This window comes from Bufo bufo, chromosome 2, assembly GCF_905171765.1.
Source record: "Bufo bufo chromosome 2, aBufBuf1.1, whole genome shotgun sequence".
Classification (NCBI taxonomy): Eukaryota; Metazoa; Chordata; class Amphibia; order Anura; family Bufonidae; genus Bufo; species Bufo bufo.
This window is the reverse complement of record NC_053390.1, coordinates 20567691-20591776: the sequence shown is the minus strand read 5'-3', so window position 1 is coordinate 20591776 and position 24086 is coordinate 20567691. Positions and strand designations below refer to the sequence as shown.

At 46.2% G+C, this 24086-nt stretch overlaps 1 protein-coding gene across 1 annotated transcript in view; it reads right to left on the bottom strand.

Moving 5' to 3' along the window:
• Window positions 1-16572: 16572 nt before the first annotated feature.
• The window catches only part of LOC120990648 (zinc finger protein 260-like), a 56590-nt gene continuing 49076 nt past the window's right edge, over window positions 16573-24086 (bottom strand). Inside the window, exon 3 of the mRNA XM_040419563.1 lies at window positions 16573-17625. Within this exon, the coding sequence (XP_040275497.1) occupies window positions 16573-17625 (1053 nt within the window). The remainder of the gene's footprint in view (window positions 17626-24086) is intronic.

The window sequence follows — 24086 nt, the reverse complement described above, 5'->3', positions numbered from 1 at the left end:
ACAGACTGCAACCTGATGCACACACACCTTATTGTATTTGCACTCAGACTGTCTAGTGTTGAGCTGATCTTAAGACTCGAGCGGCAAAAGCTACCACTGGTCATCTTTAGTGTCTGGGAGTATGGTCTCACACTCACACACCCTAGTATCTCGATCGCACTTTGCTGCCAACCCGCGGTAGCTTATAACTAGGCTGAAACACGGACATGGGGATTCGTGATTGAGATACAAGATAGCAGAAGATTAAAATATATATTTAATTGCCTTAAGGGCTCACTAGACAATACACTATACACACAAGGATATATCAACACCAAAAATAGCTTCCAGCGTCTAAAAGTCATATACGCAAAATTCTTTATTATGATACAATATTAAAATATACATAAAACACAATAGTTAATGGTGGTGAAGAAAATCAAGGATAAGATACCCTGATACTCATCTGCGAGGAGACGCGGTGGCATGACGTAGAAAGCGTGCATGCAGCGGTCCTCCCCGCCCCCAACGCCGGCCCCGGCTCCAGCCTGGATGCGACACAGGCAATGCCGCCTCCGCTGCTATTGAATCACCGGCCGAGATGCTGAACAGCCAGACGCTGATATACCTGCCGCCTGTGTCTGCTGGGCCCCTGCAGGGCTCTTCGGATTAGCCCTCTGTCGTTCCCAGAACCGCTGATCCCCCTGCTCCACCTGATGTTGAAACCGGGTCGTCCGGGGTCTGTACCTGCCACAGGCTGCTCCAGGCTGGGGGCTCCATTCGTTCCACATCAACCCTGGAACTCACAGTGAGTGGACCCTGTTTGTTTGCCCCTCTTCTTCTACCTTGTCTGCCCTGTTCACTGGGCTGTTTTGAAGAGGTCACCTGGAAGAGTGCCTGGAAAGTGGCACCCCTCTTCTACCACCGTTGCCACCCTATCTGCCCGCTGTCCCACCCTATGCCGCCTCAGTTACTAGCGGTTCTATCAGGACCCACATGTGGAGTTGCTTTGGAAAGCTGTGAGTGTTGTGCAGCTGTGGGGCCCTGCCTTGGGTGCTGCTCTAGCTGTGTTAGCTAGTACTGGTACTGCCTCTGCCTGTCTGCTGGACACGGTGCTGCCCTGTATGTATGCTAAAAGCTGTCCTTTTGCTGTCTTTTTCGTCCCTCTGGACCCCGGACCCCTGAGTCTGTAAGCCCCAGGCAGCTGCGCTGGTTCATCCCCCAGTGAGTGGGTGAAGGCCGCTGAACAACATCGGCGTGGGTGAACGCCACTGAGTGGTGAAGGTGAAGGAGGACCGTGTCGAGGACATCAGGAAAATCCCACTCCGAACCGCTCCACCACCTAGGAAATCAGAGACTTAAGAACGAAGAAGACGATCGGATACGTAAGACTCTCTGACTATCTTTATATGTTATTTATGACAATTTGTTTAGAAACACAGAGATTTGAATAATTTGAATAATACTAACTCCTAAGGTAGCTTCGCAAGAGGAGGAAAAGAGGTTAAGAGGAGGCGGAATAAGGGGAGGAGGGGGAGAGAAGGGGAAGGGGGGAAGGAAAAGAGGGTGGAAAGGGGAAAAAAAAAAATGGCCCCTAAACTACCCAATAGAAAGTCTATTGGAACATCTTCACCCAAAGGGGGCATCGCAAGGACACAGTTAGATAAATACCTCAAATCCCCACCCCCATCAGCTAAAACAAGGAGCAATCAGAAACAAACATCACAAACGGAGGACTGTGAAGAGAACGAAAATAGGGCAAGAGAAAATCGGGTAGCAGAAGCAGATAACCAGATGAGCAATATTGATTGCAAATTAGCGGTTATACTGGAGGCAGTCGAAACTACTAATCAATCATTAAGCACTCTGACAACCACAGTGGCAGCAGTGCAGACTGATATCTCATTAATCCGAGATGACCTAAATAAAATGAGGCAACGTGTTAAAGAGTATGCAACTCTAACAACAGAATTGCAAAAAGAATCCAAGCAGATTAAAAAAAGGTTAGAAACAGTAGAAAGTGATAATAAAGCACTGAAGGAAAAAATGGCGGACCTGGAAGACAGATCTCGGAGAGATAATCTGAAATTAGTGGGTTTCCCGGAAGGAGCAGAAAAAGATGACCCCACAGGCTTTATCCAAAAATGGTTGGCAAATACTGTAACAACCGCAGAGGCAGCTACAACACTCATAGTGGAGAGAGCACATCGCATTCCAACAAGAAAACCCCCACCAGGGTCAGCACCAAGGCCATTGTTAATTAAAATGACCTCTTCAAGAGATCGGGACTATATCCTTAGGTGGAAAAGAGAGATACAAATGGTGAAATATAATGACCTTAATATAGAGATATATCCAGACTTTTCTAAAGTTACGCAAGATAAAAGAAGAGAATATAAGGACGTTAAAAAGAGATTGATACAAGCACAACTAAAATACTCCATGATGTACCCTGCAAAACTACGGGTCATCTACAAAGAAACTGTCCAATTTTTCTCTAACCCAAATGAGGTAGCTGACTGGATGGACTCTAAGGGCATTAAATAGTCTGCCCAGGGACGTCCCCTGATGGTGGGGACTCCCTGTCCTCGTACCTAGCCTCAGACACCTGTCTGGCCCTATAAAAGGTGACAGGTAGAGTGACGCTGGCACCTAAAGTGGCCACCCGATGAGTGACTAGCACAAAAACAAAAACAAAATTAGAGACAAAATGGTGTCCACTATATACATCCCTCGTGACCGAATGCCATGAGGTATAGGGTCCACCTAGGAGTTAAAAATACGCAAACAGAACATACGCACAAACAACAAACCAATAGGATACTATAATAATATGTTAAAGATACAGAAACGACCCCGACGGTGACCTTCAAAATCTCATTGATCTTAGTAGTGAGGAGCAGAGAATCCCCGGACAGGGCCCATTCACTTCACTACGACCCAGAAGTAGACGTATGCCTCCCCCTTCAAGCTCGGAGCATATTGACATATTTCTCCGGCTGGTCACACGAGATCTGGATCAGTTGGAACAGGCGAGACCCAGGACCTTTAATTTATCTATCACAGAAATGCAGGCACTCAGGTCACTCGAGACGGATGACACGATTGTCATTAAACCATCTGACAAGGGTGGAAACCTGGTCATTCTTGACTGTGATAGATATAGAAACATGTGTCTGGACCTTTTGAAGGACCGCGGATGCTATGAGATTTTATCCACTAACCCGTCTCAAGTCTATCTGCTGGAACTCAAGAACATCTTGAGTAAGGGCACGTCGGATAAGGTCATAAGTTCAGCTGAATATGATTTTCTGCTGCCGGCTAATCCTATGATAGCCACATTCTATGGCCTTCCGAAGGTACATAAGGGGACATCGCCCCTTAAGGGTCGCCCGATAGTCTCGGGCGTCAATTGTCTGACCCAGAACTGTGGTATTTATCTGGACCAGGTTCTGAGGGAGTACGTCGTGTCCCTCCCGGCCTACACGAGGGACACGATGGACTTCCTCAATAAAATTAACACCTTGAACCTGGATCCAGACGTCTTACTGGGCAGCATTGACGTCGAGGCTTTGTATAGCTCCATACCACACGACCAGGGCCTTAAGGCTGTGGATTACTACCTGAGAACCAGGGGTATCCATTGTTTTCCACACAATGCGTTCATTTTGGAGCTATTGAGGTTCACCCTTAACCATAATTTTTTTCTATTCGATGCACGGTTCTACCACCAGCTCAGGGGGACGGCTATGGGTATCCCATGTGCCCCATCCTACGCCAACCTCTTCCTGGGCTGGTGGGAGGACACCTATGTGTTTCCGGACCATACCGTCTGGTGGACGGATAAGATCCAATTCTGGACACGTTACATAGACGACGTGTTCGTCGTCTGGAAGGGTGATCCTCATAGCTTCAAACAGTTTGTTCTGGACCTTAATCAGAATCAGGTGGGCCTCAGGTTCACCTACGAGATGGATCCTGTGTCCATTGCCTTCCTTAATGTGAGGGTAACCAAGGTAGGGGACTCTCTAACCACCAATATTTATCGTAAGAACACTGCTACAAACTCCCTGCTTCATTGGAGCAGCCACCATCCCACTGCTCTGAAACGGGGCATACCCAGAGGCCAATACCTCAGGGTCAGGAGGAACTGCTCCAACAACACATCATTCTATAATGAGGCGGGGGGCCTGCAGCAGAGACTCCTCGCAAGAGGCTATCCCAGAGGAGTACTTAGGGAGGCATTTCAACACGCGGCAGCAAAACCTCGAACCGAATTGTTGGTTCCGAGATCTAGAACCACCAATGATCCCCAACCAGCACGGATCATTGCTAATTTTGACGCTGCCAACGGTGCTATTAGGGAAGTCCTGACTAAATACTGGCCCATTTTACATATGGATTCCGACCTATCCGACATCGTGAGTAAATATCCCTCGGTTTCCTACAGACGGGGTAGGAGCCTGAGGGACCGCCTTGTCCGTAGCCACTTCTCACCACCAACTAAGGGCGGCTGCTGGTTGGATCGCAAACCGATTGGCATCTTCAAATGTGGGAGATGTAAGGCCTGCAAATTCATCTCGACTGCAAAAATCATCACCTGCTCGGCCACAGGTCTTCCCTATCAGGTTCGTGACTTTGCCAACTGCGTGTCGAAGGGTCTGGTGTATCTTTGCCAGTGTTCCTGCCCACTGGACTACGTGGGCAAGACCATCCGCGAGTTCAGGAGGAGAATCCTGGAACATATTAACGATGTAAACAAGAAGGAGCCAACCCCGTTGGCTTTACACGTTAATGATTGTCACGGGGGAGATCCCTCCGTTCTCCGGTTCTCCGTTCTTGAATTGGTACCGCCTTCCCCACGTGGAGGTGACTGGGACAGACGTATTTTACAAAAGGAGAGTGAATGGATACACAGGTTCCGTTCACAATCTCCTCGTGGTTTAAACGAACGCCTCACCTTTTCATGTTTTTTATGAGTCATATTTTTAACCTCCTTGGTATTTTTCCATCATTAATAGGCTGATCTCCATTCATTTTATAAGCATCCATATGTTGCTTGCTTACTTTCATAATACATTTTTTAGGGTCCTTACTCTGTCTCTGCTTCAGCCCTGGCCTCGCGCGGGGACTCTTCCTGTTATGTCCCGTTCGCCATTGTGGCCATCCGTGAGGATATTAAGTATCCCCCACCTCTTAGCCTGGGTACGCAAAGTACCTGAATGTTATATCGAACATGGTGTGGCCCTCCAACAGTGCACACCATCTATATGGCACCTGTCATCATCATGGTTGTCAGTCTTTTATTATCGTGTTTTGAGTATGTATTTGCCTTTTCTATTATTATCCCAAAATTTCTTGCACACATTTCTTTTCCCCTTTTCTTTCGTTTCCCTCGTCCTCCACTTCTCAGCCCATCATTTATCATCCATATGTGGCTTGTCGCTATATCTCTACACAGTTGTGTACTTCACTTTTGACAGCGCTGTATACCCGACCTGGCTTCTTCCGGTTTGCGTTCCACGCTGGGACGCATGTTCATCCTCGATCACAGGATATCCGGCCGGCGGCGCTCCGACTGTGATTCTCAGGCGTGCGTTCCACAGTGGAACGCACCCCTGACGGCAAACGCACAGCAGTGGCTGATGATGGAGCTCACTTCACCTGGCGTTAGGTAGGTGGTCTGCGGCACCTCCCTTCTGGTTTCCCGCCCCCCGCATCTCACAAAGGGGTGGGTATTTATAGGGTGGAGGTGTCCACCATCGCCACCCCAGACCCCCTTTCTTTATCTGAGACGGCATCATGTGAGTACTTACCTCTGCGTCTATATGTTTCCTGGATGGTCCGTCCACAGGCTTATCAATATAGCCCCTTTCTCCATCCCCAGGTTTCGGTTGGGTTGGCAGCCCTGTACCTTAGGAGCCATACCCTGCATGTTTATCTGATACCAGAAATACATATCAGGTACTGGATTCGGTTCCCTCTTCATATAGTATAGCCTTGCGAGGCTACTTAATACCATCTCCATGGTCAATATCTTATCTATTTGCAGCTATACCGAATGTGGCCTGTGGTCAATATCTCTGATGTTGCTCCCGTGTGCTTATGCATAATTCATGAGGTTGCGCTCCTGTGACTCCAGGTAACTTGATCCTCTATTTACGTATGTATGAGTCACACTCGGAAATTAGACCTGTATTTCTATGAGTTACTTCTTTGACGCATGTATCGTTTAATTTTTGTTCCATTCCCTTTAGAGACGAGTACCTTGTATGTATTGAACTTACCTGATTGCCTACCTCATCTTCAGTGACTGTATGTATTCAGTCCTTATTTGATTTTCATTTACACTGTTTTTGGGTCTGGTGTATTTTATTGAATCTCCCTAACGTATTTACTAATTACGCCTCTCCACGGGGCCTACTTTATATCCAGTGGGCTTCCTATATGCAGTACGGGGCCCACGTATCTAATTGATGGGCTCCTCTTATCTACTTTGCGTCTATGTATTTCGCTATCTCTATATATCCACCTCGTATTACCCCCTGATGATCCCACTTTGTGGGTGAAACGCGTCGGGGTCGTTTCTGTATCTTTAACATATTATTATAGTATCCTATTGGTTTGTTGTTTGTGCGTATGTTCTGTTTGCGTATTTTTAACTCCTAGGTGGACCCTATACCTCATGGCATTCGGTCACGAGGGATGTATATAGTGGACACCATTTTGTCTCTAATTTTGTTTTTGTTTTTGTGCTAGTCACTCATCGGGTGGCCACTTTAGGTGCCAGCGTCACTCTACCTGTCACCTTTTATAGGGCCAGACAGGTGTCTGAGGCTAGGTACGAGGACAGGGAGTCCCCACCATCAGGGGACGTCCCTGGGCATAGGACCAGCTTAGGGCAGTAGTGGCAGGGTCACCGTCCCTACCATTTACCCAGTAAGCTGGACCCGGTTGTGGCCCACCTGATTTTGACTATTTAGGTATAGTTTTCTCATTAAATTTAGACATTGCATCATGTACTAGGGTATTGCTGCTGGACGTGTTCAATTCTACCTTTTACCCGTATTCTTTGTTACATCAATATCGTTTCTTGCTGGACCCCATTAAATAGTCTGCCCGTGTTGCTGCGAGGAGGAGCTGGGGGGTCGACGGCGGGGGGGAAGGGGGGGGATAGTCTATAGTAAGAGACCTATGAGTCACAGTTTGCGACTCGCAGGTCATGATGGGAGTGGGGGATTGGGGGAGGTGGAAGGGTTGGGGGAGGGGGTTTCTTTCCGCGGGGGATTGTCGTGGTGTTGAGGGTACGTCGCTGGGGTTCCCCCTGTTCTTCCGCTCAGTGCTGCCTTATTCTTTAAAATGTCTAGTATATTGACATGGAATATCCGCGGTTTTGCGGATAAAATTAAGAGGCGCGCAGTGTTCGATTTAGTCTCTAGACATTTACCAGCAATAGTGGCCCTGTTAGAAACACATCTTACAGGTGAAAAAATAGCAGCGCTGGGCGGAAGGAGATGGGCCTCTCACGAATACCATTCCTGTCATTCTATATATTCCAGGGGAATTAGTGTTTATATTCATAGACAGGTAGATTATGACCCAATAGAACAGCTAATCGATCAAGAGGGCCGGTACATCTTTTTGCACTGCTACTGGCAGGGGCAAAGGAGAATTATAGCATTTATATACATCCCGCCCCCCTTTACAACCACTGTATTATGTAAATTGATGGACTATATTGCAGCACGAGAGGAGTGCCCGGTGCTGGTGATGGGCGATTTCAACTCGGTCATGGACATTAAAAAAGATAGGATTTCCACCATAACCAATTATGAATCCAATTTAGGATCAAGTACAGTACTATCCAGAATCTGTACAGAGATGGCACTGGTCGATATATGGTGATCTCTTTATGGAAATAAGGGTTCATAGCTTCAGGCCAGAAGTTCACAGGGAGATGGTTCTGGGACCAACGGATTCCGGCTACAAGTACGAGTCCAAATATGGTACCGTTAGTTGGTTTCTGTGGGGAGATATGTATATCTCCTTTCCTTGGCATCCCACCATCAAACCAAGAACATGGGCACGTTCCTCGTGGCCACCGGGACACAAATATGTATCCGGTTTGCGCCTGCGATGGCCGGGTAATTCATAATTCCCTATAAATCGCCGGTTCCATGCTGTCTGCTAGATTCGATTGAACTGGGGAATGGCGTAGACCCCCTGCAGGGAGGTTTTCCTGCAGGATCCGTGCTGTCTGAATGGAGGTGTGAAATGTAATCACATGTGGCCTGCTAGGAGTTTTCTGCTATCTGGCTGCGCCTTTGAAGCAGGGCCCCCCTGTGGAGCTTGATTTCCTCTGCCATCTTTCAGCAAATGGTGGGTGTGAGGCCTTGGCTGACAGCAGATATCAATCCATATTCCTCACATATATATTTTATTTTTGCCTAGAATTTGCTTAGCTCATGTATATATTGCTGACCGACAGATTTACAGTGCTATATATATTTTTTACATACTTCAGACAACCCTTTTAACCCCTTAAGGACCGGGCTCATTTTCACCTTAAGGACCAGGCCATTTTTTGTAAATCTGACCAGTGTCACTTTATGTTTGAATAACTTTTAAACGCTTTGACTTATCCAGGCCATTCTGAGCAGTGGCGGATGCAGAGCCTGGTCTCGGGAGGGGCAATTTCAGATTATTTTCTGTCCGCCGCCACAAAACAATGGCTCTTATAGAACAGACTACACAGTGTAGCGGTATACTGTATATTGTGGGGCACAGTGTAGCGGTATATTGTATATTGTGTGGCACAGTGTATGCTATATGTGTATAACAAACATATTTCACATGAAAACTTACAATTACTTGACTTGGCCCTTGGGGATCTCGGACGCCACTTCCACACTTTGGCCGGGGGCTCGGCGGAGCTGATGGGTTTTATCCTAATGAGAAAGATTTCATAATAAGGATTTGGAGAAGGGGCAGAGGAATAGCAGAGCAGGGAGAGTCTGGTGCTGCTACTAGGGGGTCATACCATGGGGGAGTAATAAAGCCCACCATAATGCCCCCCCAGTAGAAATAATTCTCCTTGTAATGTGACAGTGCAAAAAATACCCCCTTGTAATGCCCCCAGGTAAGCTAATGTCCCCATAGTGCCCCCATAATGTGCCAGTATATAATACCCCTATATAGTGCCCCCAGTAAATGCCCCCATAGTGCTCCACACCCTCCTTCCTCCTAGTGCCCCCCATAATGTCCCAGTATAAAATTGTACTGTACAGAGCGCCCCATATAAAATACCTTCTTTGTGGCCTCAGTAGATGCCCCTATAGTGCCCCCAATCATGTGCCAGTATTAACAGCCCCCCATGTGCCAGTATTAATAACAGCCCCCCCATGTGCCAGTATTAATAACAGCCCCCCATGTGCCAGTATTTATAACAGCCCCACCATGTGCCAGTATTAGTAACAGCTCCCCATGTGCCAGTATTAATAACAGCCCCCCCATGTGCCAGTATTAATAACAGCCCCCCATGTGCCAGTATTAATAACAGCCCCCCCGCCCTGTGCCAGTAATAACAGCCCACCCTGTGCCAGTAATAACAGCCCCCCTGTGCCAGTAATAACAGCCCCCCTGTGCCAGTAATAACAGCCCCCCTGTGCCAGTAATAACAGCCCCCCTGTGCCAGTAACAACAGCCCCCCTGTGCCAATAACAACAGCCCCCATGTGCCAGTAACAACATCCCCCATGTGCCAGTAACAACAGCCCCCATGTGCCAGTAATAACAGCCCCCCTGTGCCAGTAATAACAGCCCCCCTGTGCCAGTAAAAAAAAAAACATACTTACCTCAATGTCAGCGATGCAATGCAGGCCTCTTACGTCCTGTGTCCCGCACTGTACGGCTCAGGCGGCGGCGCGATGACGTCATCGCGCCGACTGCGCCGGCCTTTGATAGGCTGCCGGCTTCGTGCCTGCAGCCTATGAGAGGAAGGGAAAGGGACACGCCTCTCCCTCCCCTGTCTCAGCACAGCCATCTGTATCGCTGTCCTGAGGACGACGATACAGATGACTATGGAGATGCGCGCTTCCACAATGGAAGCGCTCATCTCCCTGTGCCCCGCCACCGCCAGCTTGGGGGGGAATTGCCCCTTTGCCTCCCCCCCCCCCGGATCCGCCACTGATTCTGAGATTGTTTTTTCATCACATATTGTACTTCATGACACTGGTAAAATGGAGTAAAAAAAAAAACATTTTTATTTAAAAAAATAAATAAAAAAATTTACCCAAAATTTTGAAAGATTTGCAAATTTCCAAGTTTCAATTTCTTTACTTCTAAAATACATAGTAATACCTACAAAAATAGTTATTACTTTACATTCCACATATGTCTCCTTCATGTTTGGATCATTTTGGGAATTACATTTTATTTTTTGGGGATGTTACAAGGCTTAGAAGAAATTTTCAAAAACCCACTTTTTAAGGACCAGTTCAGGTGTGAAGTCACTTTGTGAGGCTTACATAATAGAAACCAGCCATAAATGACCCATTCTACAAACTACACCCCTCAAGGTATTCAAAACTGATTTTACAAACTTTGTTAACCCTTTAGGTATTCAAGAAGAATTAATGGAAAATAGAGATACAATTTAAAAATTAAACTTTTTGGGCAGATTTTCCATTTTAATATTTTTTTTTCAGTTACAAAGCAAGGGTTAACAGCCAAACAAAACTTAATATTTATGTCTCTGACTCTGTAGTTTACAGAAACTCCCCATATGTGGTCGTAAACTGCTGTACGGGCACACGGCAGGGCATAGAAGGAAAAGAATGCAATACGGTTTTTGGAAGGCAGATTTTGCTGGACTGGTTTTTTGACACCATGTCCCATTTGAAGCCCCCCTAATGCACCCCTAGAGTAGAAACTCCAAAAAAGTGACCCCATTTTAGAAACTACGGGATAGGGTGGCAGTTTTGTTGGTACTATTTTAGGGTACATATGATTTTTGGTTGCTCTATATTACACTTTTTGTGAGGCAAGGTAACAAGAAATAGCTGTTTTCCTCCTCTGTCCTGTATGAGTCTCCTCCTGTCACGACTATGGTCATGGTCGTGACTCTTAGAGCCGCATGCAGTTGCCAGCGGCCAGGTTTGGTTGTTTACCGCAGGTGAGGGCTGTTAATTGGTAGCCTCACGTGCGGTTGCCGCTGGCAACATGGTGTTGTTGGCAGTGTAGCAGCCTGAGCTTGTTGCTAGGCGGCTCACTGTCAATGCATGCGGTTGCCTCTGGCAACGTGTGTTTGTATGTGTGCACTTTCTCCGTTTGATGTGCACGGGGTTAAGTTGTGTGTGTTAGGAGTGGTGGGTGTGACCTCAGGCCTCCTTATATGTTGGTGTGGTGGAGCCTGAAGGTCAGTTTGATTTTGGTCGTCAGCTTGGTGTGGAGCTCTGCTCCTGGGCTGTTTGTGATTATGTCTGTGTGAGTCACCCTTATTTATTATAATGTCACGGCGGGGAGTGGGGGAAACCCCCCACCGTGCCTCGGCGTTCACTGCAACGCAGGAAAGCAGGGAACAGGGAGCAGGACACCTCCTAACGCGACCCTGAAGATCCCCCTTACCTTCTGAGGCGGCTCATGCATTAGGAGTTTAGGGAGATCTTCAGGGTCGCGTTAGGAGGTGTCCTGCTCCCTGTTCCCTGCTTTCCTGCGTTGCAGCGAACGCCGAGGCACGGACTACAGTCGAGGGGGGGAGGGGTAGGAGGAAAGCACACTGTCCTCTATGAGCCTCCCCCCCTAAGTCCTCTATGAGCCCCCCAACCCCTAATGCCCCCAAAATGCCCAGGGGGGAAAGTAGAAGGAAAGCACACTGTCCTGAGCATTTGGGGGGTCATTAAGGGTTTGGGGGGCTCATAGAGGACAGTCTGCTTTCCTTCTACTCTGTCCTGTATGAGCCTCCCCCCCTGAATCCTCTAGGATACCCCTAATGCCCCCATTACCCCAAAATGCCCAGGGGGGGAGGAGTAGGAGACAAGCACACTGTTCTCTCTGAGTCTCCCCCCCCCCCCCCTTCCCCCGAGTCCAAGGAGTTAAAGGGGTTTGGGGTAAAAGAAGTGATAACAAAATGGCTCTGGTAGCAAAGGGGTTAAGATGTGTGGGATGGCCTACGTCTGGCTTTAGCACAGTGGACACAGGAAGAAGGAGCGATGTGTATGTGGGCTTCTGCCCTGTACTCGTTCAGCTGTGCTCACATACATATCGCGCCCTGTGTCCACTGTCCTGTGCCCACTCTGTTAAAACCTGACATAGCCCATCTATGCCCGGCTTTACCAAAGCAGATAGGCAGGAGCAGTGATGTGTGATGTAGTCATATTTATTGTAAGTATGTGTGTCTGTCTGTCCCTGTGTCTGTGTCACTATCACCATGCCCACAGTGTTCCTATGTCTTGACGCAGCTGCATCAGGACGTTCTGTGCGGGCAAGAGAAAGAAGAAGGAAGAGGAGGCAGCACCGCCAGCATGGAGTCTGTGGGAGAGGCATACTAAGGACACAGGTAACACTACCACATATCTACACTAGTGTTATCTGTGGTTTTACATAGGACTGCAGGTAACACTACCACCTCAGCACTAGTGCTATCTGTGGTTTTTACATAGGACTGCAGGTAACACTACCACATTATCAGCACTAGTGTTATCTGTGGTTTTACATAGGACTGCAGGTAACACTACTACATTTTCGGTAATCAGAGAGCAATCACTGTGATATCTGTATTCAGAGAGCTATCACTGTGTTATTTGTTGTGTTACATAGGACTACAGGTGACATCTACTACATTATCTGTACTCAGAGAGTTATCACTGTGTTATTTGCAATGTTACATAGGACTGCAGATAAAACTTTTATGGAATATCCACAGGAGTCCCATAGATTCGGATACCACAGGGTTTTGTTCCTACGGCATTCCCTTTGCCACAAAACTGACCTGTGCCCTTCATTCTCTGGGTCAGTACGAATACGTACGAATACGTACGAACGTATGTATACATTTCTTTATTGGCAAATGGGGGTGGAGCCAGGACAGGAGGTGGGATGGGCCAGGAGGTGGGGGGGTTAGGGGGCCCAATTCAGATTCTTGCTATGGGGCCCAGTGATTTCTATGTACGCCCCTGTCAGCAGGCACTCAGTTCCGATCACCGCCCGCCGGGCGGTGACCCGAACTACACATGACGTACCGGTACGTCATGTGTTCTTAAGTACCAGAACATCATGACGTACCGGTACGTCATATGTCCCCATGAGGTTAAGAGACCAGGGAAGATTTGAGGGTTCAGACAGGAAACACACAGGGTTATAGTCGCACCACGGTGTAGTGTAACCTAAAATCTTTTTTATTAGGCAAAAAAAACAGACAAGATGGCTGTCTAAAACCAGACAAAAGGGCTCCAACACTTTAAGATTTACAATATGTCATTCAAATATATAATCTTCATATAGAGGATTTTCATGTGACATAAACTGACCTTTTAAATCCAAAGATACAAAGTATAAGTATATCTATAGTTTGGCATTACTGCATATAGCTGCATAACTGTGCTGCTTTTCTGCAATTATATAAAACATATTTTTGCTATTTTATTATTCTCCACACCCAGGTTTGGGGTTATATTGAGAAAATCTAATAAAATATTCAGAATTTTTATTTTGAAAATGCAACCTAAAAATGCATGACGTTTATGCTATCTAACAAACACAGCCCAAATGTGTGGGTGACCTACTGGCCAGTACTTATCTAAGGCTACTTTCACACACAGCGTGCTGCGGTATTAAAGTGAATAGTGCTGGAGTGGACTTCCGGTGGCACTTGCGCACTGTGTGCGCCTTCCCATCATACAGCTGATTGGCAAGCTGCGGATGTCAGACCCCCGCCGATAGGATATTGATGTCGTTAAATTATTAGTATTTTGTATAGCTAAGGCTACTTTTACATTAGCAGGGTTCGGCAGTCTGTTCCAGCAGAGGAACAGCCTGCCAGATCCGTGATAACGCTAGCTCACGAGTGCCACTGGAAGTCCACTTCAGCCCCATTCACTTTAAAGGGGCTATTGATGACCTATCCTAAGGCAGCCAGATCTCAGCTCTAAAAATAGCTAAATGACAGCAAGTTGAGCAACTATTCTTAAACTTGCTGTCTGCAGGGACACCTTAACATGTAGCCAGTTATTTATTAGGCCTCATGCACACGACCGTATTTTTCACGGTCCGCAAAACGGGGTTCCGTTGGTCCGTGATCCGTGACCGTTTTTTCGTCCGTGGGTCTTCCTTGATTTTTGGAGGATCCACGGACATGAAAAAAAAGTCGTTTTGGTGTCCGCCTGGCCGTGCGGAGCCAAACGGATCCGTCCTGAATTACAATGCAAGTCAATGGGGACGGATCCGTTTGACGTTGACACAATATGGTGCAATTTCAAACGGATCCGTCCCCTATTGACTTTCAATGTAAACTCAGGAGTTAATATACCATAGGATCGGAGTTTTCTCCAATCCGATGGTATATTTTAACTTGAAGCGTCCCCATCACCATGGGAACGCCTCTATGTTAGAATATACTGTCGGATATGAGTTAGATCGTGAAACTCATATCCGACAGTATATTCTAACACAGAGGCGTTCCCATAGTGATGGGGACGCTTCTAGTTAGAATATACTACGAACTGTGTACATGACTGCCCCCTGCTGCCTGGCAGCACCCGATCTCTTACAGGGGGCTGTGATCCGCACAATTAACCCCTCAGGTGCTGCACCTGAGGGGTTAATTGTGCATATCATAGCACCCTGTAAGAGATCAGGGGCTGCCAGGCAGCAGGGGGCAGACCCCCTCCCTCCCCAGTTTGAATATCATTGGTGGCCAGTGTGCGGCCCCCACCCCCGGCCCCCCCTCCCTCCCTCTATTGTAATATCATTGGTGGCCAGTGTGCTGCCTCCCCCGGCCCCCCCTCCCTCCCTTTATTGTATTATCATTGGTGGCCAGTGTGCGGCCCCCCTGGCCCCCCCTCCCTCCCTGTATTGTATTATCATTGGTGGCCAGTGTGCGGCCCCCCCTCCCTCCCTCTATTGTATTATCATTGGTGGCCAGTGTGCGCCCCCCCTCCCTCCCTCCCTCTATTGTAATATCATTGGTGGCCAGTGTGCGGCCTCCCCTTTCCCCCCCCCCCCCCCCGATCATTGGTGGCAGCGGAGAGTTCCGATCGGAGTCCCAGTTTAATCGCTGGGGCTCCGATCGGTAACCATGGCAACCAGAACGCTACTGCAGGCCTGGTTGCCATGGTTACTTAGCAATATTACAATATTAGAAGCATCATACTTACCTGCTGCGCTGTCTGTGACCGGCCGGGAGCTCCTCCTACTGGTAAGTGACAGGTCTGTGCGGCGCATTGCTTAATGATCTGTCACTTACCAGTAGGAGGAGCTCCCGGCCGGTCACAGACACCGCAGCAGGTAAGTATGATGCTTCTAATATTGTAATATTGCTAAGTCACCATGGCAACCAGGCCTGCAGTAGCGTCCTGGTTGCCATGGTTACCGATCGGAGCCCCAGACTGGGACTCCGATCGGAACTCTCCGCTGCCACGAAATGATCGGGGGGGGGGGGGGGGGGGGGAGGCCGCACACTGGCCACCAATGATATTAATACAATAGAAGGGGGGACGGGGGGGGGCGCACACTGGCCACCAATGATAATACAATAAAGGGAGGGAGGGGGGGCCGGGGGAGGCCGCACACTGGCCACCAATGATATTACAATAGAGGGAGGGGGGGCCGGGGGGGGGCGCACTGGCCACCAATGAAATTAAAACTGGGGAGGGAGGGGGGTCTGCCCCCTGCTGCCTGGCAGCCCCTGATCTCTTATAGGGGGCTATGATATGCACAATTAACCCCTCAGGTGCAGAGGGGTTAATTGTGCGGATCACAGCCCCATGTAAGAGATCGGGTGCTGCCAGGCAGCAGGGGGCAGTCATGTACACAGTTCGTAGTATATTCTAACTAGAAGCATCCCCATCACTATGGGAATGCCTCTGTGTTAGAATATACTGTCGGATATGAGTTTTCACGAAGTGAAAACTCATCTCTGAAAAAGCTTTTATGCAGACGGATCTTCGGATCCGTCTGTATGAAAGTAACCTACGGCCACGGATCACGGACGCGGATGCCAATCTTGTGTGCATCCGTGTTCTTTCACGGACCTATTGACTTGAATGGGTCCGTGAACTGTTGTCCGTCAAAAAAATAGGACAGGTCATATTTTTTGGACGGACAGGAAACACGGATCACGGATGCGGCTGCAAAACAGTGCATTTTCCGATTTTTCCACGGACCCATTGAAAGTCAATGGGTCCGCGAAGAAAAACGGAAAACGGCACAACGGCCACGGATGCACACAACGGTCGTGTGCATGAGGCCTTAGTCTGTGAATAACTAGGTTAAAATTCTTTTTTTGCTGTTATAGCATTTCCCATATTCAAAAAAACAATATAGTTTCTTCTTAACAATGAGTTTTATAATTGAAATTCCTTACCAAACATCAAAACTGCTATTCTCCTTTGTGACTTGCCTGATGCTTCTTAAGTTCGGCTTTAGTAGTAAAACATTTCCCACATTCTAAGCATGCATATGGCGTCTCTCCTATGTGAATTCTCTCATGTGAAACAAGATTTGATTTAGTTGCAAAACATTTCTCACATTCTGCACATGAATATGGCTTCTCTCCTGTGTGAATTCTCTCATGTTTAACAAGACTTGGTTTATGACCAAAGCATTTCCCACATTCTAAACATGAATATGGCTTCTCCCCTGTGTGAATTCTCTGATGGGAAACAAGTTCTGATTTTTGTTTAAAACATTTCCCACACTCTGAACATGAGTACGGCTTCTCTCCTGTGTGAATTCTCTCATGTTTAACAAGACTTGCTTTATCTACAAAACATTTCTCACATTCTAAACAGGAATGTAGTTTCTCTCCTGTGTGAATTCTCTCATGTGCAACAAGATTTGATTTAGTTGCAAAGCATTTCCCACATTCTGAACATGAATACGGCTTCTCTCCTGTGTGAAGTCTCTCATGTGTAACAAGATATGATTTATCTACAAAACATTTCCCACATTCTGAACATGAATATGGCTTCTCTCCTGTGTGAATTCTCTCATGTGTAACTAGATTTGATTTATTTGTAAAACATTTTCCACATTCTGAACATGAATACAGCTTTTCTCCTGTGTGAAGCCTCTGATGTAAAACAAGAAGTGATTTATCTTTATAACATTTCCCACATTCTGAACATGAATATGGCTTCTCTCCTGTGTGACTTCTCTCATGTCTAAGAAGATGTGATTTATTTTTAAAACATTTCCCACATTCTGAACATGAATATCGCTTCTCTCCTGTGTGAATTCTCTCATGTCTAAGAAGATGTGATTTATTTTTAAAACATTTCCCACATTCTGAACATGAATATGGATTCTCTCCTGTGTGAATTCTCTCATGTGTAACAAGACTTGATTTATCCGTAAAATATTTCTTACATTGTGAACATGAATATCGCTTCTCCACCGTGTGAATTCTTCTGTGTGTAGAAACATTTGATCTCTTTGTAAACTCTTTACCACACTTAAACCTTTTACCCCCTTTCTGACCTGTACTTTTGGTAACAATCTGTGATTGGTTAAGAGATGGTTCCTCATGATTAGGGGGATTATGTGATAGATCTGTATTAGGAAGTCCTGAATGTACAGTAAAGTTGCCTCCTGAAGAGCGCTGCATGATATCTTCACGTTCTGCTTTATACTTTGGTCGTAACATGAAGTTTCCTTTAAAATGTTTTCTGGAATTCTCTGTGGAGATAAAAATTTGAATTTGTGTTTTTTTCTTTTTGTTAAATCATCGAGTAGACAAACTTATACCATTCCTATTAAGCCGGAATTGGATCCAGCAAAAAATAAGGGAGTGATTTATGAAAGGAAAGCCTTTTGTGTCGCAATCTGCGACTTCTCCCCAATCATACCAGGTCTAAAAATGTGGGCGTGGTGTGAGCAGGGAAGGGTCGGCAGGCCTGTCTCATTTACTATTTTCTATGCCTTTTTTAGGCGTAGAAAATGGTCTAACTGTAAGATAGCTCGGTGAGGGTGGTGTGCAGTGTTAGTTTTCCTCCACACATAGCATTTTGTATTTAGGTCTTTAGAACTTTTGCCTCATCTGACCAGAGCCACCTACTTCCACATGTTTGCAGTGTCCCCTACTGTACATGGCTTGTGGCAAACTGCAAAAAGGACTTCTTATGGGCTGCATTCAAAAATGACTTTCTTATTGCCACTCTCCCATAAAGGTTAGATTTGTGGAGGACATGACTAATAGTTTTCCAGTGTGCGCCCATACGAGATAAAGTGCTGCAGAACTGGACAAAAGATATCCCCAACTAAGATGAGGATGATTGTAAAGCTCTTCTGACTATCTCAGGTCCCCATTGATTACTTTTAGGGATAAACTGGTACATGTTAAGTTCACACATAGGATCTACTATACCCCCCATAGACTCTATATTATGGGTACGTTGCCCTCAGCTGAGTTCCCCAGATGTCGTCTGGCAGAGGGTACGATATTGCACATGTTTTGGGACTTTGCAGGTGTATTAGAGAGATGTTTGGAAGTTTATGGAGACATCTTTGGATAAGCCAAACATATTACACCCTAAAATTTGCCTCTTTGGATTAGTTGACGATCTTCCCCTTACTGTGGCACTATGCACTTTAAGTTACTACTGTACTATGCTAAGAAGGTTATTCTGTATAACTGGAAGCATCCGAAGAGACCAACTAGAAATGCCTGACTCAGAGAGGTGAATGTGGTGCTGCCATTGTATAAAGTTACCTAATTGTGCAGAGTTTTTTTTTTGGAGTTACAGTTTAGGTTTTACTTTTGTATGACTGTGGATAGCGGTTGGGCGGTCTGTTGATGAAGATTATATGTAAGTAACCTTTGATGCCCGCATACTTATTGTTTGGGCTAGGAAAAAAGTTGAAGAAACAGTGGTTATGTTTTTGATAACACAACTGTTATGTTGTCTGTAACTGTCTAATTGATATTGCATAGTATATGCCTTCCATACTTTACTTCATTAAATAAACGTTCCGTTAAAAAAAATAGTTGTCCCGTGGACAGATTCTCCCACTTCAACTGTAGATGTCTACATCTCCTCAACGGTGAACATGGGCCTCTTGGCAATAGTAACTAAAATACATTTAAGTTTGTTGGTGTAAAGTTAAAATGTGGAAAAGTTCAGGTGGTATGAATACTTTTTCATATCTCTGACAAATAAACCTGAATAGTCAGAGGTAAATGCAATGGCTGTAAGATCCTGTAAGACTTTTTCTGCAAAGAACATTGTAGTTTACTATACCAGCTTGACAGATACCAATAGGACACCACTTACCATATGGCAGGAGAGGAGCCTTATCCATTTGTCTGACTTATAAGGAAAATAAAGGGCCCTAATGTGATGTTAAGAGCCTCACGTGTAACTCCTCCATTACATGTCACTGCACACATGTGTATACACTGCACATGATGGGTCTTACCTTGTGATATAAGAGGCTGGTGCTCCTCCATTACATGTCACTGCACACACGTGTATACACTGCACATGACGGGTCTTACCTTGTGATATAAGAGGCTGGTGCTCCTCCCTTACAAGTCACTGCACACACGTGTATACACTGCACATGACGGGTCTTACCTTGTGATATAAGAGGCTGGTGCTCCTCCATTACATGTCATTGCACACACGTGTATACACTGCACATGACGGGTCTTACCTTGTGATATAAGAGGCTGGTGCTCCTCCATTATGGCCTCCTCGTACAGGTCCTTGTGTCCTTTTATATACTCCCACTCCTCCATGGAGAAATAGACAGTGACATCCTGACACCTTATAGGAACCTGACAACACAATGACACCGTCATCACCCAGACCCCTCCAGTGCTGTTACTGGAAAATTTCCCAGCATTCCCAGCAGTGTCACCTCTCCAGTCAGCAGCTCCATCATCTTGTGGGTGAGTTCTAGGATCTTCTGCTCATGTATCAGGGGGTGAGGGGGAGGCTCTGTCATGGGGTGAAGGGTCCTGCTCCGCCCTCCTGACTCCTGGAGATGGATGATGGGAGTCACACAGTCCCCCGATGTCTTCTTCACTATTGTGTACTCCTGTGGATGGAGAGAGACACTTAGGGAATAAACCCTTCAGGGGCCATGTGCTCTCCTCCGGCCCTTTCCTCCTGGGTACAACGTGCTAACTTACCTTCTCATGGCTCCTACAACATGACTATTGGTCACTGGTCACATGATACATCACTTACCATATTGGGGGCTGATCTTTAGGTTCTACATCACTTGGAAGGTCTAGAGGCCGTTCTACAGGACCCTGGACGCTTCCTATCACTTCCTATGATGGATTCTCCTTCCCGATGTCTGACTTGTTACAGAATACAATAAAGAGGAGAGAAATCTAGAAAAGTTTACCTCTCCGCTCAGCAGGGAGATGATCTCCAAGGTGAGGTCTAATATTCTTCTGCTGATCTCCTTCCTGTCCATCCTTGGTGGCTCGTTCAGTAGAAGGTTCGTATTGCTGGTTTTCTTCATCCCCCTCAAAAGAAAAAAGGAATAAAGGTTAATCAGCAAGTCCTATAATGAGGCCGAGAAAAAGTACAATTCATCCCACAACTCAGATCCTCATAAAGCTGAAATGATGGGAAAAACCCTGAGCTCCATGTGTATATAAGCTCCTGGTAGTACAGTGTGTCTAAGCTCTGTGTATGTGTAAGCTCTTGGCACCACAGTGAGCATCTAAGCTCCTGGCCGGGCAGTGTATGGAGGCAGAAAGCTCTGAGCTCTGTGTGTATCTAAGCTCCTGGCTGCTGGACATGAAGTTGTACAAATAACACTGGTTTCCTTTGCGAGTTGCTGAACTTTCACATAAGATGGAGGTGCACAGTCTTACAAGGCAGTTTCCCAGCAATGTTCTAGCAGCCAGGTTTCCCAAATTATTATGTCCTCTAGATGCAGCAATCTGTGTCTCATGATACAACTCCTCCATAAGTAATCCCCTGCTATGCAGTTCCCAACTGAGGACAGCACAAATATCTCCTATTATCTGCAGTTCTAGCGGTGAGGAGCAGAACTCCAAATCACAGGCAGCAATGCCAGCTGCAGAAGATGCTGAGCCTTAGGCATAGTCTATGCTATGAGGCCATAATCTGGATGTCCTCTACTCACAGGTCATCTCCACTGCACTCTACTCTCAGCTGAACACACTGGAAGCAATGGCTGAGCTCAGGCTCCATTATCTCCACCTCCATCCAGAAGCCGCTCAGCAGAGGTTTAATAGAAACCGGCTCCAGCCACAGCCATCCAAGTCCAGACATGAAGACAATCTCCAGCTTCTTTAAACAAATAAACACAGACCATGGAGAAGACTGCTGGGAATGTGGAAAGATGACACATCAACCAGCGCAAATCATTAACCCTTTATCCACCAACAGTGTCCTAGTGAAGACTACAGACGTCCCGTCCATCTTATACCATTCTCCAACCAGATGCAACCTAAAGAGGTGACATTTAACCCCTTACAAGTTTTATAGCCAGGCTCTACACCCCGCACCTGCCGTGATTCACACGAGGAGGAAAAATCAAAAATAAAGACCCATGTGGTTAAAGAGTGTCAGGCCCCACCCTATGTTCTACTGTGGAAATAATGATGCCGTGTGGGCGTGCCCTCAAGTAGCATGTCTCCACTCATTTCAGCTGGGGATGTAATCTGTAAGGAAATCCACAACAAATTCCGCACCTGTGTATTTTCTAGTGGATATTCCCCATGTGTGAAGGCGCCCTTACAAAGCCTGTTCCTGGTGCGCACATGAAATTAATATTAACCCCATGTGGTGGATTAGGTGCATTGCAGGCTTCAGACCTCAACTTGAGCCCCCTTCATGCATTCTGCCCCATAGTTATATCTTTGTGCCAAATATTAAATTCAACTTTACCACATACAACTCGAGGACAAAATAACCCCCCCCCCCCATGACAAATTCATTGTTTAAATGTATTTCCCAAGTCCTGTTAAAGAGCAAGGAACCTTTACCCACAGCTTTTTCAAACATCCCAGTTTTATTTTGAATGATTACATACTTTGCCCACAGAAATTTAATTATTTCACAAAAAAAAAAAAAATACCTCTGTAAAAGCTTTTGGCCTCCCTGATGCTAAGGGCTCAAGTGTGTGCCCCGTAACTTGTGGTCCACAATGCATGTATACAGTCCATGTGCACGCCATTTGTGGATGAGGACCCATTCACTTGAATGTGTCCACGATCCACAAGAGGCCACAGGCCTAGTCTATGCTATGAGGCCATAACCTGGATGTCCTCTCCTCACAGGTCATCTCCACTGCACTCTGGAAGCAATGGCTGAGCTCAGGCTCCTTTATCTCCATATCCATCCAGAAGCCTCTCAGGAGAGGGTCAATAGAAACCAGCTCCAGCTGGACTGAAAAAAAAAAAAAGAACATATTCTATTTTTTGCTGTGCTCAGGCACAGATCGAAATCCCACATTAGTGCTCCACAGTGCTTCCGGTCTGTGTATCCGTATCCTCACCCTATCTTGCGGATTGCAGACTCATTCAAGTCAATGTCATGCACACAGAGGGTGCCCTGCTCCACACCACGGGCACAGGGCACACATGTTTGTTTGCATGAGTCCTTAGCACCAGAGAGGCTAATAATTATGACTGTGGTACTTTTTGTTTTTTATGACATAATTTAATTTCTGTGGGTAAAGTAAACTGATGTTTGCGGGCTGCAGTATGGGCATTGGGGACACACGGTCATGTGCATAAGGCCTAACAGTCGTCAGCCATTTGCTGTAGTTTTCAACAAGTCTCTGACACCTTTCCTAAGAAATCCTAGCCCATTCTTCTTTGGCAAATCTCTCAAACCCCTCCAGATTTGATGGCCTTCTGGCATGAACCTTCTTCTTCAGTTCACTCCACAGATATTCAATAGCATTCAAGTCAGGGCTTTGTGCTGGCCAGTCAACAACGTTCACTTTCGTCTTCTGGAGGAAGTTCTTGACTGGGAACAATGTATGTTTTGGGTCATTGTCATATTGGAATAGAATAGAAAGCGATGACCCAGACCAGGTTTTGCTGCTGACTGCTTAAGGTTTTCTTTTCTTTAGGATTTCTTCCACCTTGACGAGATTCCCAGGTCCAGATGCACTAATCCCACCACCACGCTTCACTGTGGGGATGGTGTTCTTTGGGTTATAAGCCTCTCCCTTTTTCCTTCAAACATAAGCAATGTTTTTTCTGGCCAAAGAGCTGCAGTTGTTTATCATCTGACTAAAAGACATGCTTCCAGTATGCATGATTTTTCTCCAGCTTGTCTTCAACATACTGGAGTCTGGCTTATAGGTGTCTTTTCTGCAGAAGTGGAGTTTTTCATGGTCTGCAACCACACAATTCATTTCTGTGCAGGGCTCTAGTGATTGTCTTTTTTGAGACAATTCCTGACTTGGCCAAGTAATTCACTAATGTCCTGGCAGTTGTTATGGGTTCTTTATGTGTTGTGCTGCCTGGTTTTAAGATTCGTCACAGGGTCTCAAAACTGCAGCACAAGGCTTCAGTTTTGTCCCCGTTCATTGTCAATGGAGACAAAACTGAACAAACCAGAATGGAGTTCACCAGAATGCATTCCGTTCCGGTTTGTTGCGCTCCCATCCGGTATATTATTCGAACTGAAGCGTTTTCACTGCCAGATCTCAAAACCGTACAGCAACAACTCTTTTTATGTGAAAGTAGCCTAATGTAGCATTAGTATGGCACTATTGTATTTACTTTGTTATTTGTGGTGCATTGTGATTGTTTTTGTGCTTTCAGCCATGGCGACGTGCACCTGCGGACTGGGATGTGCTGTTTTGTTTAATAAGTCGATTTTATATGATTTATATAATTTTATATTATCTTATGATCCACTTTGAAGTGGGATGAAGTGGGATCTCGCC